This window comes from Notolepis coatsorum (assembly GCF_963971535.1).
Source record: "Notolepis coatsorum genome assembly, chromosome: 14".
NCBI lineage: Eukaryota > Metazoa > Chordata > Actinopteri > Aulopiformes > Paralepididae > Notolepis > Notolepis coatsorum.
In genome coordinates, this window is record NC_140178.1 from 58,822,445 (window position 1) to 58,838,465 (window position 16,021).

General features: G+C 44.5%; 1 protein-coding gene across 1 annotated transcript in view; it reads left to right on the top strand.

Annotated features, from left to right (window-relative positions):
* The window catches only part of dus1l (dihydrouridine synthase 1-like), a 165,206-nt gene that overhangs the window by 104,653 nt on the left and 44,532 nt on the right, over positions 1 to 16,021 (top strand). Inside the window, exons 7-9 of the mRNA XM_084329603.1 lie at positions 8,339 to 8,442; positions 10,605 to 10,752; positions 10,891 to 10,987. Coding sequence (XP_084185729.1) covers positions 8,339 to 8,442; positions 10,605 to 10,752; positions 10,891 to 10,987 — 349 coding nt within the window. The remainder of the gene's footprint in view (positions 1 to 8,338; positions 8,443 to 10,604; positions 10,753 to 10,890; positions 10,988 to 16,021) is intronic.

The window sequence follows — 16,021 nt, forward strand, 5'->3', positions numbered from 1 at the left end:
ATTATTATTACCACGGCATTCACTGCAAAACAAGCACACTGCATCTATCTATCTATCTATCTATCTATCTATCTATCTATCTATCTATCTATCTATCTATCTATCTATCTATCTATCTATCTATCTATCTATCTATCTATCTATCTATCTATCTATCTATCTATCTAACTGCATCTTGGGTAGAAGGAAGAAAAAACGCGTATTATTATTATTATTATTACCGTGGTGCGCGGCATTCACTGCAAAACAAGCACACTGTACACATATGGGCAGAAGACCAAATAAAACAGCTACTTGTGGGCACTCATAAAAACAACGCGGTGTACAAGTTGTTTAGCTAGAGGATGGTGGTAATGGGCTTCAATAGAACAATGGATCAATGCCACGTCAAAATAAAAATTAAAAAAAAAAAACGCTGATCTGGAGTCAGACGGGGCTGCAGTCCACACACAGACACACACACACAGGCTCGCAGCCACACACACACATTTCCACTCTCTATTGTCCAATAGACGAGCGCCATTTTCGACCGCGTGACATTGTTCAGAAAGTTTTGGTGCGCCTGACAAATTGCTGTGTGAATGCAGACGAACCAAATGATGAATGCAACAATGTTGCAACTTCACCACCAGAACCGCACAGAGTCCACCAAAACTATATGTGAAAGCAACCTTATTCAACTTCAGCCCTGATCATAACACCACATATTCATTTTATAATTCTAACCCTTTAAATGCCAGTGTGTGAGATGGCATATATTTGCAATATATCAAATGCAAAGTAGATTTTTCTGGGGGGGATTATTACAGGCTAGCATGTGTCAATGATTAGCAGTTTTTTGTAAGGGTCCCACCTCCACCAATCACATGCGGCTCCCTTGTGTGTGTGTGAGAGCAAGAGAGAGAGAGAGAGAGAGATAGTTCTCCAACTTGTGTGAGTTGCAGTGATCTCCTGGTTGTTCCCCACCTAGGTTATCTAACTATTGCGCTGGTGCAACTAGAAACACTGGCCTGGCCTGCTTCTAAGTTCAGTGGCCTGACTGCATGAAAAAAAAAATTTGATTTAAAAAAAATTAAAAAATGTAACCCTTCTGCCCCCTTAGCGACTATTTTGTGTTTTTTGCCTATATGTATTTGTGTTTCTGTGTACAACGATGGCTGTGTTGATTATTATGTTATGAAATTGGGTCAGATTGGTCATCTTTGATATATATTCAATATATAAAAGGATCATCATTAGAATACCTCTAAAAAAATAGTTATACACTTTAGCCTGGCAAAAACCTTGGTGTTTTTTTTCTTCCCATTAGGGTTAGGGTGAGGGTTAGGGTTAGGGTTACCCAGACAGAAAGATTAGGAGAAGGTAAAATCTCATCCCTGTGCCCGTGCCAACCCCAACACTTGCTCAACAGTCCCCTAACCGAACCCTAACCCCAACCCTAACCCTAACCCCAACCCTAACCCTAACCATAACCCTACAAACGGAAATATTTGGAATCTTTGATAGATATGTTGAGTTAGGTTCATAGTGGTATTCATAAAAAAAGAATTGGAACGAAATATTACAAATTAAGTTTTTTATGACCTTGAACGTGATGCAATCTTTTCATGCACTAAGGTGACAACTCTGCTAAATCGTTAGGGGGCATAAGGCTTGCGAACCAACTATGAAGGTAACCCATGGTGATTTTACTGGGATATGGGTCCATTTTCTGATCCAGAGCTGTAAATAAGCCCTATATCGCTCTCAAAGAGCACCTACGGGTGGCTGCAATTAGAAACTGGCCCCTATAAATGTCAAAATCCCCCCCCACTCACACAACCCCCTCCAATGTAAATTTCTTCCCCTTCGGATGTATATTTTTTTATGATGTTCTCTCTTTCTTACACAGTACCGTATATTTCTATGTCTTGTATGTCATAAATGTCTTGATGAATTGAAAATGGAGGACCCTTATGTAAACAAGACGAAAGTATTTTTCTGGTCTTCATCCTCTTAGCAGTTGTTAGTATTGAGCTGTACTGTATTGTACCCATTCTGCAATCTGTTAATAAAGTTTTCAATCAATCAATCAATCAACATTTTAGGGCTGTACCGAATGATTCGAAGCTTCGATCATAATGTTGACATTCGAATTGTAAATCAACATTCTAATTTACAATTTTTTATATCTTTTTTTTATGTGTCTATTCATTCTTTTTAAACCAATGGAGTTTTCTTCACAGTTGCAGAAAAATATTAGGCTACACTAATATTATACTATAAGACGTCACCATCACTTTCGTACCAACTGTGCCCTTATTGGATTATTTATGTTGACGAAACTGATGAGTTATATTCATTAAAGACAGTTGATTTAATACAAAAAAAATACTAATTTAATCACATGAATCACTTTATCCAAATTGAGGATTTAGTTTGAGGATATTAAAAAAAATTATAATAAAAAATACTAATTTGACTAGTCATAAAATATGACGACAGACATTCGAAGCTTCGTTCGAATACATCAATAGAAGCTTCGAATGTTAAAAAATTACATTCGGTACAGCCCTACAACATTTCAAATAAAACCCACTTGGATGTAAGGCCTAACAAAAAAAAGTAAAAAAAAAAGAAAAGAAATTACAACATTTTTTTTCAACAATAAAGTTTAGTTAAATCTTAGTCAAAAAGTGCAGTCTGTGTCAATAATGAGAATATATAAAAAGCAAGTATTTCACAATATTTCAAGTTCAAGTTCAAGTTCTTTAATAGTTGTCATACAGAAGTACAGAATACTTTCATACAAAATGCTTCTTACTGTTACGCTCCAGAGACTGTGCTAGACAAGATAGTATCAAATAACATAATAACATAATATAGCATGAATTTAGAAGAAGAATGAGGTCACAGTTGTTCGGTATAGACATATGTACAATGTTCTGAGTTACCATATAATATACAATACACAATACTATGCAGTGTACTAATGTACAGTACTATCTAGTGCAAAGCAGAAGTGGGATGAGGTACAATTTTAGGTACAATTTACAGTAAGGTGTACGAGTTGTAGTGCAATCCTTCATCCATAAATATAAAGTGTGGGGAGTGGGTGCTACAGTGTGTTTGTTTAAAGTGGGTGTGTGCTATAAAGTGTGTGTAGTGGGTGCTACAGTGTGTTTGTTTAAAGTGAGTGTGTGCGTGTGGATGTGTGTGCTATGTGTGTTTGGTGGTTGTTGTTGTGTAGTGTTCATTCATTGTTCGTTTAGCAGCCTGATGGCCTGGGGATAGAAGCTACTTCTGAGTCTTTCTGTGCTCGCCTTGAGACTCCTGTGTCGCTTGCCTGACGGCAGCAGTTCAAAGAGGCAGTTGTTCGGGTGGCTCGAGTCCTTAATAATTCTCTTAGCCTTCCCCTTGCAACGCTTGTTGTAAATGTTCTGGAGAGTGGGGAGCCCCCCTCCAATTGTGCGTTCGGCTGAACGTGTCACTCTTTGTAGTCTGCTTTGGTCTTTTGCAGTGCTATTCCCAAACCAGGAGGTGATGTTGCCGGTCAAGATGCTCTCTATTGTACATGAGTAGAAGTTCTTAAGGATCTTCTGGCTGACTTGGAACTTCCTTAGGCGCCTGAGGAAGTAGAGGCGTTGTCGTGCCTTCTTCACCACACTGTTAATGTGTATGGTCCATTTCAAGTCCTCGGATATGTGGGCTCCGAGGTACTTGAAGCTGTTGACTCTCTCAACCGGTGCCCCGTCGATGCTGAGGGGGCTGTAGTCCTTGACCCCCGACCTCCTGAAGTCCACAATCATCTCTTTTGTTTTGCTGACGTTCAGGGAGAGGCTGTTTTCCTGGCACCATCCCGCCAGGACCTTGACCTCTTCCAGGTAGGCCCTCTCGTCGTTGGCAGAGATCAGGCCCACCACCACTGTGTCGTCAGCAAATTTGACGATTGTATTGCTACTCCGCTGAGCCACACAGTCGTGTGTGTACAGGGAGTAGAGGAGGGGACTCAGAACACAGCCCTGGGGGGCCCCTATGTTGAGGGTGATGGATGAGGAGGTGCAGTTGCCTGCTCTCACCACCTGGGGTCTGCCAGTCAGGAAGTCCAAGACCCACTGGCAGAGGTCATAGCCCAAGCCCAGGTCCCTGAGCTTGGCTATGAGTATGGAGGGGACTATGGTATTGAATGCCGAGCTGTAGTCGATGAATAGCATTCTCACATAGTTCCCCTGCCTCTTGTCCAGGTATTTGCACAGCTCTCTGACGTCAGGATATTTAGTGAGTAGTATTTAGGGGTGGCATTTTTAATACTACTACCTTTGTACATTGTACTTTTGTAGTACAGCATCTTTGTATTTTAACCTTTAGTATTATGGATATTAAACATGCTGGCAGAGTACATGCATCCATGTTGTCGTGAACATTTTAATTAAATAAAGAAATTCCCTATCCATAGTCGCTGTGGGGGGGGGGCCTTAACTGACAACCAACAGGAACCAAACAATTTATTTTGTTAGGCCTAATGGCTCAAATACTATTTCTATGAGCCCACAGAGTTGGTGCTTAATTAATTTCCAATGGACCAACTCCAAAAAGTCATTTGATGACATCACTGTTTAGGCAGGCGTATGTCTGATTTTATTTTGTCTGATTTTATATTTTTATTTTATATTTTAATGGATTGTGATTGAGAATTTAACTGTTTTTAAATTGTTGTACGGCGACCTTGAGTGCCTTGAAAGGCGCCTTATAAATAGAATGCATTATTATTATCACTGATTCTTTATGCTCTGATTTCCAGCCTAGGGAGACAGTGGTCTATGTTTATAGATATTGACTGGGCTGAAATAAACTACAGTGTCTATTCTGTTTGAGGGTGGATTTATGCTTTTAAGAGCCTCAGAGGGCCACCAACTAGGGGTGTAACGATGCATCGAAATGCATTGATCCTAATGTGACGATTCAACTGCATCGATTTGAAAATGTTAGAATCGATAATAATCGATTTTTTTTTTTTTTTTTTTTTTTACCTATAGTCCATTCATGCTGAGTGAACGCCTAATGACATGGCGCATCCCCCTTGCAAAGGGACGCTTCGCCACTCTCCTTAGTGCTTATGCACCAACTTTAGATGCTGAGTTCAACATCAAAGAGGATTTCTACCGAGCCCTCGACTCAATATTACAGAAAACTCCAGCTACGGACAAGCTCATATTAATGGGAGACTTCAATGCTAGAGTGGGCACGGAGCACCTGGTACGGGACAGAGTTATTGGCCGACATGGAGTAGGGAAGATAAATGACAACAGGCTTCGGCTCCTCTCCCTCTGTGCAGAACACCACCTGGTCATAACCAACACCATCTTCCAGATGAAGAACAGGTTCAAAACCACCTGGCAGCACCCCCGCTCTAAACACTGGCATCTCCTGGACTATGTGATTGTACGCCAAAAGGACCGACAGGACGTCCTTACCACCCGAGTCATGCGTGGAGCCGAGTGCTGGACTGATCACCTCATGGTCAGATCCAAACTCCTCATGAGTATTCAACCCCGTGGACCGAGGGTAGCACCTAATAAGAAACTCAATTCTGCAGCACCCCACCTCAAAAAACCACCTCCGACAGCTCCTTGCTGAAAACCTCAATAAGATCCCGGAGGAATCAGCTGACTGGCCAGCTCTGCGCCAGGCTATCAACAGCGCAGCCTCTGAGGCACTTGGCCAGACGAGGAAACGACACCAGGACTGGTTTGATTGTAACTCAGCCAAGATACAGTCCCTGCTAAAAACCAAGCATGAAGCCCACAAAGCTCTCCTGTCCTGCCCTGGTTCTCCCACCCTGAAAGCTGCCTTTGCTGCAGCAAGAACAGCAACCCAGCGAGCCCTCCGGACTATGGAGGATGCCTGGTGGATACAGAAGGCGAAGGAGATCCAAAGCCTGGCAGACTGCCACAACACCCAGGGCTTTTACGATGCCATCAAAGCACTGCATGGCCCCAGGAAGCGGGCGACTGCTCCAGTTCGATCAGTCGACGGTTCTAAACTCTTTAAGGACCGACATGAGATCCTCACCCGCTGGGCAAACCACTTTGAGTCTCTACTCAACCACACCAACCCCACTGACCCACATATCCTGGATAATCTCCCAGACATGCCACCAGTCATGCACCTGGACACCCCACCACACTTCTCTGAGACCCGTCAAGCCATTGCGGGTCTAAAGAACAATAAAAGCCCTGGACCCGATGGCATCCCAGCAGAGGTTTTCAAACACAGAGGGTACCTCCTCACACGCCGTCTGCACCTCCTGATCTGCAACATCTGGGAACATGAGACCCTCCCACAGGACTGGAAGGATGCAAACATTGTGGTCATCTACAAGCAGAAAGGGGACAGAGCAGTCTGCGGAAACAGCCGTGGAATCTCTCTCCTCTCCATCGCAGGGAAAGTGCTGGCGAAGATCATGCTGAACAGGCTGGTGGAAAACATCTCTGAAGCTGCGCTTCCGGAAACTCAATGTGGCTTTCGGAAGACCAGATCCACCACCGACATGGTCTTTGTCCTGAGGCAGCTACTAGAGAAGAGCAGAGAGCATCGCAAGGATCTTTACATAGCCTTCATAGACCTAAGCAAAGCCTTTGACACCATCAGCCGTGAGCTGCTCTGGAAACACCTCAACAAACTTGGGGTACCACCCAAGTTTCTCTCCATCCTTCAGCAGCTGCATGACGGGATGCAAGCCAGAGTCCAGACGGGTGAACTCCAGTCAGAATCCTTTAAGGTTAATGTTGGGATGAAGCAGGGCTGTGTCCTGGCTCCGGTGCTCTTTAATCTCCTCCTCTCTGCCGTCACCTGCCTCTTCCGCCGAGCCGAGCCGAAGACGAGCCGAAGACGGTGTCCATGTGGAATACCGCCTTGATGGTAGTCTCTTCAACATCCGCCGGCTCCAGGCACACACAAAGACAAAATCCTGCCAAGTATGTGAGCTACAGTACGCTGATGACTGTGCCATCTTAGCTCACAGTCCAGAGTCTATGCAGCATTCTCTCGACACCATATCCAGCCTGTACCAATCCTTCGGTCTCCAGGTCAAAAAAACCGAAGTCATGTCCCAACTCACTTCCCGAACCTCTACACCTCCCAGTTTTCACATAAACAGTGTTCCACTCAAAACAGTGGATCATTTCACCTACCTCGGCTCCACTCTGTCCTCATGCTGCTCCCTTGACCCGGAGATACACACACGTATCAATAAAGCGGCATCATCCTTTGGACGCCTACGCAGCAGGGTTTTTGAAAACCGAAACCTGAAGATCAGCACCAAGGTTGCCGTTTACAATGCAGTATGTCTCTCCACTCTGCTCTATGGAGCAGAATCCTGGACCCCATACCGCCGGCACATCACCAACCTGGACGCTTTCCACATCCGTTGCCTCCGAAGGATCCTCGGCCTGACCTGGGAAGATCGAGTCCCGCACACAGACATCCTCAACAACACCAACTCAATCTGTATGGCCGCAGCTGTGGCCAAAAAACATCTTCGTTGGATAGGGCACACCATACGTATGCCTGACCACCGCCTGCCCCGCCAAGTCCTCTATGGCCAACTGAGAGGAGCAAAGCGGGCTGCTGGAGGCCAAAAGAGACGCTTTAAGGACTACACCAGGGACCTCCTAAAGTGTGCAAACATCACGCAGCTTGAAACTCTGGCACTCGACAGATCAGCCTGGCAAGTCACTTGTGCCACTGCAGTTTCCCAAATACACCAAACAAACCAAGACCGAAGATCTGAGAGGCGCACGCAACGACACCAGCGGGCGGCTGGCATCCCCCAGGTATCTGGCTTCCCTTGCGCCATCTGTGGACGGGTGTGCGGCTCAAGGATCGGACTCAACGCCCACGAGAAGTGGCACCAGCGGCAGCGTGCGTCGCTAACCCCCCTCCCCCTCTCCCCATCCCTGGAGCAAGCGTCATCATCGAACACGATGGACAGCTAAGAGTGTGTGTGTGTGTAGCATGTGTGTAGATTGTCAGGTTCATCATCCATGTGAGTCTGTAACTTTGGTTCCCACTGTGGCACGATTGTATCGGAATAATCCCACAATGTATAAGAGCACTGTTAATATTTGTGTCCTTTAAACTTTGTCTTTATGTGGACATAAATAAAATATTCTAAATGTATGTGTGTGTGTGTGTGTGTGTGTGTGTGTGTGTGTGTGTGTGTGTGTGTGTGTGTGTGTGTGTGTGTGTGTGTGTGTGTGTGTGTGTGTGTGTGTGTGTGTGTGTGTGTGTGTGTGTGTGTGTGTGTGTGTGTGTGTGTGTGTGTGTGTGTGTGTGTGTGTGTGTGTGTGCGCCACAGGAAAGCTGTGAACATCCCAGTGTTTGCCAATGGTAACATCCAACACCTTAATGACGTGGAGCGCTGCATTCAGGACACGGGCGTGCAAGGGGTCATGAGTGCTGGTGAGGAACACACACACCCACCCACATACAAGTTCAAGTTTGTTTATTAATTATCACAATAAAATACACATACTTTACGGTGAAATGCTTGGTTCTGTATGAGCCCCTGAGAGTGTGCTTCATACAGTAAAAATAAAATTAAGTAAAGAGGAATATACAATATACATATACAGTATACAATATACAGTAAAAATGAGTAAACAGTGAGGTACAATGCAGAAAATGAGGTGCAAAAGTGCAAATGCAAATGAGGTATGAATGTAGTGCACATCTCTTTAATAATAGATAAATATAATGTACTGTTAAAGTGTCTAAAGTGAGTGTTAAGGTGAGTGTTTGTTTAAAAGTGAGTGTGTGCATGTGGATGTGTGTGCAATGAGTGTAGATCAGGGGTCCCCAACCTTTTTTGCACCACAGACCGGTTTAATGTTGGCATTATTTTCACGGACCGGCACTTCAAGGTGTGTCAGCTCCGTAATAAACTATTGATTTATATGGAATTCGTTAAACTTATCCGTTGCCCAAATGAAGGTTCTGAAAGTCCGTCTGTGGGCAGTCGGCCCGACATTAAACAGCAGTCTGTAATCACATTTAACATTGTGAATTTTATGATCGAACTAATTTCGTTAGATTGGACATTTGTATTAATTATATGAAGCGGAGAACTGAGAAATTCGGCACTACAGATGAATGATACCAAGATAGAGAGAGGGAGAGAGAGACCAAATCACCACGGCGGGTGTACAACAAATGAACAGCAGCACCGCGGCGGGTGCATAACACATGAACAGCAACAAAGTGCATGAAAAACACAACTCACCGTAACGCAGAATCATTGTGAGCCCTGGGCTTGTTTCAGTTTCGGTGTCCTCCAAAGTCCCTGCTAATGTTTGAAACATGTAAAATATCCCTCTGTCCACTCGCCGCCCCCACAATTCCAGCTTGGCTTTGAATGCAGCTACTTTATCTGCCAACTTGAACACAGTTGTCATTTTCCCCTGAAGTGACAGATTTAGTTTGTTGAGCAGATTGAATATGTTGCACAGGTAAGCGACAAAGGCTTATCTTTTAATCCAGGGTGCTTGGTCTCGATGTGCCGAAGCAGTTTTGAAGGCTTCATTGCCTTGTTTGCTAGCTTGTCGCCACGTATTATGCAGAGAGGACTTGGCACGTGAGAGTCACCTGTTGCGATAAACCCGTATTTTAAGTATGACTCCTGGTATTGTCTATTAAAAGAAGCTTTCTTTTTCTTGGAGGTCGTAGGCTCCTCTTCTGGCTTCTCAGTTGGTCTTTGCAAAGAGGCTATCCAAAGACGTTTGTTTTACTCATTTTAGCTAACGTTAGTTTGCGGGCTTATTTTTTTAGTAACTATCACGTGACCGAGACAAGCGTCTTGGCGTACTGTCAAGAGGCACAGGCGAGAGTTGTTACGTCGGAGAAAGTCTGGTCGTTTTTCAAAATAAAACACCTTTCAGGCTAGAATAATCAATACAATGGAAATTATGTAAATGATTTATTCTTTCTGTGCGGCCCGGTAACAAATACCTCACGGACCGGTACCGGTCTGCGGCCCGGTGGTTGGGGACCACTGGTGTAGATGATGGGTTGTTACATAGAGTCATTGAGCATCCTGATGGCCTGGGGATAGAAGCTCCTTCTGAGTCTCTCTGTACTGGCCATACATATACACACACATACTAGGGATGGGCAAAACTCACAAAATTGCTATTCGACAGTCACTGGGAACTATTCGACTACTACTCGAAACCCCCCCATTATGAATGACTTGACAAGTGGATGGTTTGAGTTATTTTCTTTTGTGGATGGGTTGAATTTTGGATTGGACGTGCATTCAGAATGGGCATTTGAAGGCATATCAATATTTGAATAGGCTATTAACGATTATTTGCCAGAAGGGCTTCTGTGATCCTCGCCTTCACTAAAAAGATAACAATCATAATTATTATTGTTTTCTATGTATTAGTCAAATAAATAAGAAACCAAATCCAATGTGTTCAAAAGCATGTTAAATCAGTAGGCTGAACCAGTACAGTTGACACATCAGCTATAGTGGAATACCTACATAATTTTAAATATTGGATAACCGTGCCCATCCCTACAACCTGCATCCCTCTTGAAAATCTTCCCTCTTGTGTGTTCAGAGGGGAACCTCCACAACCCAGCTCTGTTTGAGGGGCGCAGCCCCCCGGTGTGGGAGATGGCGGAGGAGTACCTGGAGGTGGTTCAGCGATACCCGCCATGCACCCTGTCCTATGTACGAGCACACCTCTTCAAGCTCTGGCACCACACGTATGTATGCACCCCTTTGTGTATGTGTGTTGATATGTCTCCCACACAAAGCCAAGCCCCAGAACATAATCTGTGTGTGTGTGTGTGTGTGTGTGTGTGTGTGTGTGTGTGTGTGTGTGTGTGTGTGTGTGTGTGTAGGCTCCAGATCCACCAAGACCTGCGGGAGGAGTTGGCTAAGGTGAAGAACTTGGAGGGTCTGGCAGAGGTCAGCAGACAGCTGAGACTACGCTGCCAGGTACCTCTACCCTGTTTAACCCAGAGACAAGCAGGTACCTCTACCCTGTTTAACCCAGAGACAAGCAGGTACCTCTACCCTGTTTAACCCAGAGACAAGCAGGTACCTCTACCCTGTTTAAACCAGAGACATGCAGGTACCTCTACCCTGTTTAAACCAGAGACATGCAGGTACCTCTACCCTGTTTAACCCAGAGACAAGCAGGTACCTCTACCCTGTTTAAACCAGAGACATGCAGGTACCTCTACCCTGTTTAACCCAGAGACATGCAGGTACCAGGTACCTTTACATACACCGATACTAGAAAACGATTGCAGTACCCAGCTGTTAAAAACGGTTCAATACTCAATACTATTTTATTAGTATCAATACTTTTTATAATAATAGCCTGATGCGTATTTTATGAGTTGAGTAGACCACTGCACTTCCGCGTTACATTGAAATCAGGGAGGAGATAGCAGGGGGGAGCAAATTAATGAATGTGGATGAGAGCATTCAAGGGTACTACGACTATTCTTGCACCTCATGGTACCAAAGCACCTCAAAGGCGCTAAAAACAAGATTACAAACATCACAAAACAAACTGGTCAGACTTCTACTTGACCTTACCCCTAGAACCCACCTCACCCCTGCCCACTTTGACAACCTAGGATGGCTTAGAGTAGACGACAGAGTACAGAAACTTGCAATGGGCCTGGTCTACAAGATACACTATACGACTAAGGTACCCATGTACATGTCAAAATACTTCCCAAAGGTCAGTGAATACCATGACCACAACACCAGAGGAAGCTCAACAAATCATGTTAAACCCAGATTCGGCTCAAACAAGGGACTAAACACGTTTCGCAATTATGCCACATCAATGTGGAACGCCCTACCCAAAGCTGTAAAGGAATGTGAATCCCTACCCACATTCAAAACCGCTCTTAAAGAACACCTACGGGAGGCTGCAATTCGAAACTGGCCACCGTAAATGTCCAAACCCCCCCACCCCCACCCCCTCCTAATAGACGGTCTCCTCCCCACCGCATGTATATATTCTCTCCCCACCATATGTATATTTCTCTCCCACACACCCACCCACCCCCTCCTAATGTACAGTCCCCTCCCCATCATATGTATATACTCAGTCAGGATCTATGGGTAACAGTACTGTATATTTGCATATCGTATGTCACAAATGTATGTCATGTATGTCCCTATGCCATAAATGTCATGTATGTTGTGTATGTCATAAATGTCACTATGAATTGAAAATGGGGGACCCTGATGTAGAAAGACGAAAGTCTTTCTCTGGTCTGCATCCCCTGCAGCCGTACTAAATTGTACCCATTCTGCAATCTGTTAAATAAAGTTTTCATTCATTCATTCATTCATTCATTCATTCATTCATTCATTCATTCATTCAGCCTTGATGTAAGTGGTTGCAGCTACGGCTGTAGGGGTGCTAGAGACATGATTGAATAGACTTTTATGCGCCTGAGTCTCCTGAACACGGTGCGACCAATTCCAAATCGATCAGAACTAAATCGGCCGAGCTAAAGTCCCTTTTTCAGCACCTACTCCCCATACGCATGCGCAGATTGCCAACAGAGTCTGAACGGCGCGTGACTCGGCGCGAATGAATGTTGAATGTTCCATCAAGGCTCTCATCCACATTCATTCATTTGCTCCCCCCACTATCTCCTCCCTGATTTCAGAATCCCGGAAGTGTTGCTGTGGTCTATACTATAAAACTATATATACTGAAGGCGGCTGGGTGGCGCAGCGGACATTGCGCTCGTCACCAACGCAAGATACACTGGTATCGAATCCGGCTGTCAGCGTTGCCTCCGGCTTGGCCGGCCGTCATACTGGCTCGATTGGCAGAGTCAGCGGGAGGGAAGCCAGTGGGTGGTAATCTGATCGTTGTAAACAGCGACTCCTATAGGTCGGTCAGGGCGCCTGCACAGCAAGGACAGGAGATGGCGAGGGTAGTGTGAGCCTCCCACACGTTACACCTCGCCAATAAGAGTCCGCGCTGGCAGGTAAAAAGAAGTGGCTGGCTGACTCTGCATGTATCGGAGGGGACATGCGATAGTATCTATCAACCCTCCCTACGACCGGCCAGTGGGCGGCACATGCAAGCAATGATCAAGACAGGGGAGGGAGAATTGGCACGAGAGGAAATTGGGATGGGAGAAAAACACAGAAAAAGGAGGAGAAAAAGTGGATAAAAAAAAAAACTATATATACTGGCTCAGGTTAAATCAAATTAAACCTGTAGCTACATCAGGTACAAACAATGGAGCGCCACTTAGTGACCAAACATGGCACTGCAACTAAATTATTTTAGTTTACATCATATTAGTTTACTGCCATATCTATCATCTCACTGCCACTTTATTGCCATTATTATATTTTACTGGCATTATTTATTATTTATACTTACCATGTACCACTGCTGCTAAAAGATTTGCACTAAGTTCTCTTAAGTTTGACCTCTATATTTATTTCACTCATACATTAATTTTCTTTAGCTACTGTTTTTATTTTATGTTTATATTAGATCTTTTTTATATACACTGTGGGAAGGGGGAAGCACAATTAAATTTCTCTGTATGTCTTGCACATTACGAGAAGTGACAATCAACCTGACTTTGACTAAATAACAACACTAGACTGTTTGGAATGCAGCTCCGCCGTCATCCCTGGTTCTGCCATTTCCTCTGTCACCTCCGGTTCTGGAATCACAGGAACGTAACAAATGAATACATTAGATTAGATTTATTGTCCTTTAGAGGACATTTCATTTACATGATGTCTGTACATATATATATCCAATATACTTCGGAAAAAATTACAATTCATTTATTCAAAGTATAGAGGAAATTGTTTTTTTTTGATAATTTTTTTTTATTATTAATCACATGAAACAAGACAACACAATAACCACAGTAACAAAAAACATAACTTCACAGGAGAATAACAACCAATAATAATACAGAATAATAAATTATAAAGACAAAAAGAAAAAGAAACAGCGTCCAACCTATCAAATATAGATGGCTACTTCAATAACAAAAGGTCTTCAAACATGCCAACCTTTCCCCACCTTTACAAAGTGGAGTGACTTAAAAGATTGTTTACGAGAGTGTTGCCGCAGATTTACTGTAGATAGCCTAGGTCCCTTACACATGTTCAAGACTGCCACACTCGCAGAAGGTAAAGTGTAAGAAGAAAGAAAATCTTCCTCCAAGTTGGTTGACAGGTCAATCAGTCTGCCAATATTAGTCCCTTGGGGAGATGGCATGTGAAATGACATATAGCGCAGAATAGCTAAATATCAACCCCCCCTAAAATCCCCCCAGTCAAAGTTAAGAAGGACAAGACAAAAACCAAGACAGACCAGACATTTCCTCCTCCCCCTCCCCAGAGACCGCCGGACCCCCCCGATCAAGCGCCCCAACCCCGCTCAGCCGCACACGGCGGTCTCTACCTTCTCAGCTGCTGCGAACCACAGGTCAATGCCAGCCTGCCCTACCCCAATCACCCGAGCCGTGGATATCTCAAGATAAATCACATCCAATAGAGTTAGGGACCAGTTAATCATTGTAAGCTTCTCAGGCTCCTTCCATCTCATTGCTATAAGCTTCTTCGCTGCTGTGACGCCCGCTTGGACAACCCTTTTCAGTTGTACGGACGCGGGTAGTGTCGTTATATCGTTCAGGAGTAGCGTAACAGCTGTGAATGGGATAGTTAAGCCACACAGATCTGAAAGTTTGTCCGTTATTGACCTCCAGAAGCGGGCCACTGGTGGGCAATCCCAATACATATGCATATAAGTGCCAGTGGCCTTTTGAGAGCACAAAGTGCACCGAGAGTCGGTTATCAGTCCCATAGCAAATAGCTTCCTAGGTGTAAGATAGGTCCTATGAATATAATTAAAATTAATTTGCTGGTGATTGGGGTTGCGGGAAGATAATGCCACATTTGCCCAAACATCATCCCAGTCAAACTCGGGGTCCAACTCCGGGATATCCACACGCCAGATTGTATCCAATGATAAATTTTTATACGTGGATTGAATTAAGAGCGTATAAAAGTCTGAGACAAACCCTCTGGATGTCGTCCTGTCCACTATGAGCCTGAGGAAGGGGTGTGGGTGCAAAGCTTGAGCCCACGGTACGCCATGCGCCCTCAGTGCTGACCTTAGTTGAAGGTAAAGAAAGAAGGACTCGCCGGGAAGATCATAAAATTCTCTTAAGTCCTGAAACGCACGGAGGCCGTTCTTATCATAAATATCCTCCAGAGTATGCACTCCCCTCCTTTGCCATTGAGGAATATTAACCGGCTTGTGTCCTACAAGTAATTGCTGGTTATTAAAAATTGGAGAGTCCAGGTGCCATGGGCATTTAACCCCACACGACATCTGTACATTACGCCACGTTTGGATCACGTGAGTTATGATCGGTCCATACCTCAGCCGGCATTTCGAAATAGAGACAGTGGAGTACACTACATCCTGCAATCTTAGCGGAGATACCGCCGCCGCTTCTAAGGAGCGCCACGATACAGCCTCTACAGGGTCTAGCCAGCACATCAGAGGTCTCAGTGAAAAGGACCAGAAATAAAGTTTAAAATCAGGGATTGCGAGGCCCCCATCTTGTTTTCTACGTTGAGTAGTAGCCCTTTTGATTCTCGGGCGTTTGTTATTCCAGATAAATTTAGATACCATCGATTGTACCTTGCGCCAGTGGTCTATTGGAGGGGGCAGGGGGAGCATTGAGCTAATAAAATGTATCCTAGGCAGGATGTTCATTTTGATTATGGAAGCCCGGGCTTGTAAGGAGTTAGGAAGGGACGACCACCTGTCTAGATCCTGGCGTATTTTATCATAAGTACCCGTGAAGTTGTACTTAGTAGTTTGGTTCAGCGTGGGGAATATCTCTATGCCCAAGTATTTAAAATGTTCTACTATGGGGATATCAGCTGGTAGTCGTACCGCCTTGGCCAGCTCATTAAGAGGTAGGCAGGCTGATTTGTTCCAGT